Source organism: Olea europaea, unplaced genomic scaffold (genome assembly GCF_002742605.1).
Source record: "Olea europaea var. sylvestris unplaced genomic scaffold, O_europaea_v1 scaffold1276, whole genome shotgun sequence".
NCBI classification, from domain to species: Eukaryota; Viridiplantae; Streptophyta; class Magnoliopsida; order Lamiales; family Oleaceae; genus Olea; species Olea europaea.
Genome location: NW_019230213.1, coordinates 15,726 through 20,986, shown reverse-complemented (window position 1 = coordinate 20,986; position 5,261 = coordinate 15,726). Strand labels below are relative to the sequence as shown.

The 5,261-nt window shown below is 37.5% G+C and overlaps 1 protein-coding gene across 1 annotated transcript; it reads right to left on the bottom strand.

Moving 5' to 3' along the window:
- Window positions 1-1,463: 1,463 nt before the first annotated feature.
- LOC111374681 (pentatricopeptide repeat-containing protein At2g29760, chloroplastic) lies at window positions 1,464-4,214 on the bottom strand. Its single transcript, XM_022997389.1, has one exon. It carries the CDS (start codon window positions 3,821-3,823, stop codon window positions 1,613-1,615), a length of 2,211 nt encoding a protein of 736 aa, XP_022853157.1. The 5' UTR covers window positions 3,824-4,214; the 3' UTR covers window positions 1,464-1,612.
- Window positions 4,215-5,261: the final 1,047 nt, after the last annotated feature.

Here is a 5,261-nt window from a genome sequence, read left to right as displayed (position 1 = left end):
CACTTGTTACTAAACCACCGGTTAAGCTAAGTAAAGTAAGTAGCGTTCCGGTCCACTAGGGGTCGGGGCGTTACAGTTTTGATTTGCACATTAGGTCATGCGATGCCGTATAGCTATTCATATTTACCGCATCATGGTGGGACCATTTGAATTCAAGCGAACAGACAATGTACTGATGGGATTATTTCTCTCACCTTCATTTTTGATATGGGCAGTTGAAGTGTTATTAATGTTGTTCATATTGTAGTTGTATACTTTGTAAATGCGGCATAGCTTTTGTTCAATAACGACCCTAGAATTGTGGCTCTAAGGTGATATGCATATGCAATATGAAGTGTTATTAGTATTGTGCTCGAAAGATGCATTATATTCATCCAACGTGCTTTGAGGCTGGCAATATATTTTTATTAATTCTAAGTGGCGAGAATATTTTTGACTTGAAGTTCTCTAACTTCTTACTGTTAATTCTCGTTTCAATGCTATTGAAGATTACTCGATAAATTCATGATGGGTTCACTTTATTAGTAAGTGGGAGGTTGTTTTATGTGGTTGATGAGGCAGTTTTAGAATAATTTTGTTGGAGGAAAAAGATACAAAATGCTATTTGTTGCATTCTAACAAAAAATAAAAAACAAAGAGAAAAGTGGATTAATATTTGGAAAAGATGTGATATTTGGGTCTCTGAAAATATGAATTCATAGTTATAATTAAAAACCGTTGGAGGAGATAATGATTCATAGTTATAATTTATGTTTCGTACGTCATCCTATCTTGTGTGTTCGTTGGATGGTTAGTAATCTCTTAGGGTGTAAAACCCATATGTGCTACCATTGAGTATAAATTGCCGTTGAATGTTCGAATATTTCATGAATACATAACCTACTAAAAAATGGACTAATACATAACCTACTAAAAAGTGGAAATTCAAAAATCGATGGTGAAGGTAAGAGAAATGAGAATCCAACATTTCAAATTTCTTTTGAAATCCCGACTGAAATGTTGTGGTGTGGTCAATGGGTGAGCTCACTGTCATTTGCAGCTTTTTGGTGGAATTAATGCAACTCAATATCTCTCACTTGGGTGTTGTAAAATCTCAACCGTCCGAAAGACGTGATCTCGGCCGTACACGTCTTTGTCAACCTATTTTGTCATCCATCTTTGTACTAGTAGCATTATTGATTATATTTTGCTTCAAGTGCAACATAAAAAGCATCTACTCACATATGGGTCGTGGGAAGATTTTAGACTGCGATCCATCTCAACTTTTGCCACATTTTTGAAAATAATGTATGGAGACCTGTGTATGAAGTTTGTAAACGGTACTTCTAAGTTCTAAATCCCAGATGGAAAACCGTATAACACATGATATTTTACAAATGTTACAGCAATTATCTACACTTGCTTCGACATCTTGAATGGTGGACTGGCTGAAATTTTGCATCTTGACTTTTTATAATTCTCTTGCCTATTAAGTTCTGTGCAAATGTTCTTTTCACAGTGCCGTTAGTTGAAGTAACATCTACACCAGAAAGTCCTTGGGTTCAATGCTTTCAAGTTCTAAGGTTCAGTTCATGCAAGAATATAATTTTAGATGCGAATCTGAGTATAATATTCACCAATAATCCTTACAAGAGCAATATCCTCCTTTGAAATGATGAAATCTGTATCGATCTCGTATAATTATTTCCCTATTATAAAGTTTAGATATGAGCTTAGCAACAGAGTGACAGTCTCCACAAACACGAAGGTTCTTCACGACCCGAATAGGTTGAGATTGGCTTATAGTAAGAAGTCCAAAGGCAATAGCTAGCCTCTCACTGTGAAGATATAATGCATGTTCCTGTATCTCTTCTTCTTCAACAAGTTGAAGTAGTTGTGTCTTATTTGGTACATATCCCACCGATTTTAATCTAGCTGCAATTTCCTCCAACTTTGAGTATATTTTGTTGGATAGAGGGTGAGAATTGTCTCCGACTAGAAACTCGTGAACAATACCATCAACCTCAATCGAGCTGCAACCTGGTTCTTTCTTCAGACCGTTCTCCCTCATAACCTTCCTCAACTCTGAAACCTTGTCCCATTTCCCTGATTTGGCATAGATATTAGACAGTGACACATAAGCTCCGTGATTTTGAGGTTCTAATTCAAGTAAACGAGCACATGCATGTTCAGCTAGGTCAACATTGCCATGAAGTCTACATGCCCCAAGCAGAGCCCCCCAGACAGAAGCAGACGGGGTTATAGGCATGTTCTTGATAAACTCCATGGCTTCCTCCAATAGACCTGCTCGACCAAAAGTATCAACCATGCAAGCATAGTGCTTCACAACAGGCACGATATTATAAACTAGCTCCATTTGGCGGAAAAAGTCTCTACCTTCCTCAACTAGCCCTGAGTGACTGCAGGCAGACAATAAATTGGTAAAAGTTACAGAATTAGGCTCCACATTGGCCTCTTGCATCTTCAAGAACAATTCTATTGCATCCCTACCGAAACCATGCATTGCCAAACCAGCAATCATAGCACTCCATACATATACATCTCTCTTGTCAACCGAGTGAAATACTTCAAGTGCCTTCTCCAAAGCCCCACACTTAGAATACATATCAATCAGCGCAGTTATGAGATGACAGTTTAACCTTACTCCCTCTTTTTTTATGTACACATGGATCCACCCACCCAAATCCATAGCCCCTAACTGAGCACAGGTTGACAGGGTAATAACAAGGGTGACTTCATCAGGTTTAGCCTTCTTGCTAAGCTGCAACTCATTAAAAATGGCTAAAGCCTCCTTAGGATTACCATTTTGTTCATAAGCCGAGATAAGAGCATTCCATGGAGCGATATCCTGACAAGGAATTGCAGCAAGAAGACTTCTAGCTGCATCAAAATCCCCCAACCTCGCATACCCAGCAAGCATAGTTGTCCACGAAATAATATCCTTCCCCTCCATTTTGTCAAAAAATCTCATGGCTTCCTCGATACTCCCACACTTGGTATACATATCAACAACGGCATTACTCAAAGTCAAACTCATTCTTATACCATTCTTCATTATATAAGAATGCACCCACCTTCCAAACTCCAAATCCAATTTTTTCCCACAAGCTGACAAAACCCCTACCATCGTTACATCATTCGGTTTCACATCTTCCCCCACCATTGCTTGGAACAAATCTAATGCCTCGTCAGCACAATCCCTTTGAGCAAAGCCATTGATCATGGAGTTCCAAGAAACAACATCCCTTTTCGGCATACTCAAGAAAACCTGGTATGCCATTTCCAAACAACCACATTCAACATAAAAATGAATCAATGAATTAAGTACAAACAAATCGGAAATAAACCCCGACTTAACCACCATTCCATGAAGTCCCTTTCCAACCTGCAAATCCGAGAGCTCGGCCAAGGCTTTGATCACAAAAGGGTAAGTAAACTTATTGGGATTCTCACTACCTTCATGAGTTAGTCGAATGAACATCAAGAAGCTATGAATGGGAACGGGGCTCGAAGAGTACGCACGAATAAGGGCGTTCCAAGAGAAAAGATTAGGGTTGGGAACTTGATCGAATACTTTGCGAGCATACTGAATGCTGGAGAATTGAGACAAAGCAGATGCTTGAATGAGTTTGCTAGTCGAGTAAGGATCAAAAAAGAGGCCAGTTCGGAGCATTTGCGCATGGATTTGTCTGAGGTGCTCTGTGCTAGAGCAATGGTCGATCATTGTGATTATCGGATGGTTTGCATAGTATCGGTCATTGTTGACAGTGGGGAATTTGGGATTCAGGTAGTTACATTGAATATAGGTGTTTGAAGCAGCCATAAATTCTCCTGAGCTCAACTGATGCACAAATTTAATTCATTTCTACCATCTTTTTCCATTTCTTTAAAACATGTTATTTATTTATATTTTTTTGTTTGTGAAATTTCATTGTAAGAAGAAAGTAAGAATGGATGCAGAGCCCCCTTATCCGGGACAGCGATCTCTCTCCTGTCCTGTTCCCTCCAATTTCCAACTAAAGTCGCATAAGCATCTCATTAAAAGTCGTGTTCCCCCGAAGCATAGAATTGTCCTTATCTTTAAAAACTTTCTGAAACCACGACGCTAATAATAATTACATAAAAATATATATTTCTTTGTCTATCAGTTTCCTCCGTGTTTGCTAATCCAATCTAATAGCCTCTGATTGATTTGCTGTTCGTATAACGATGTCGGTTAGTAATGGATATTCATCTTTGATTCAAATACAACTGTGTAATTCATATTCATGTTAAAGCGCGTTCTTATTCTTTGATTCGATTCATTAATTCAGAATTTTTATTCGGTGCTGCTTAAATTTTGTTGGCGTATGGGAAAATCTTTGTTTAGGATTAATATCGAGTTATCAAATTAATTGGAATAAGTTGATGAATCTTTTAGAATTTTTTAGTTTCGCTACAACTATTTCAACACACGGGAATAATTTTGCTATATGTACCTCTGTTTCATTTATTTTACGGGAAATTCTACATATTTAATAGAATTGCAGTTTCGTTCTTTTTCTTCTCCCTTTCCTCCAGGAAATCCAAGATCAAATGCATCAATCCATAAGCAACTATTGTTGGATGAAGTTTTGTTAACATGGGTTGAATATCATGATCTTTATTTGGTAGCATGTTTCACCCAAAAAAGGCACATCCCCAGAATAAGTGTATAGTGGGCAATTCATTGATTTGCAGCAAGCTGAGTAGACATTTCAATGCGACTTTAATGGTCATAGTAGAATGTTGAACTCATTAAAAGGACTCGGAATGCTTTGCATCATTGAGTGCCTGTTTTGCACCCTTTAAAATTTTAAATTGTTTGCTACAATATCATTCTTCACCACACATTTACACAATAAAATATTTTACACAAAAATCAATAAAGTTTCTTTACTTTTAACCGCACATTTTCCAAAGAATACTATTCAAAACTCTTTTATTCTCCCAATAATGGTTGAAAAACAGGGGCTGATTTAAGCATTATAACTTTGAGACTGAGTGCTTAAAAGCTCCTTATTTTGCTTTGAAGTTTTGTATCATGCTGGTTGTCTATAGGCCTAGAGAAACTTCAATCCTCTGTTTGTTTCCTTGAATTAAGGGCATCGTACTCAAAATCAGATAAAAGTACATTCAAACTTTAGTTGACAAAACATTGAAATTGTCTCACCCTGGATACTCATTAAAAAAATTGTCATTCATTATCTAGGTTGCTGCAGATACTGAGAGACGACCCCCCC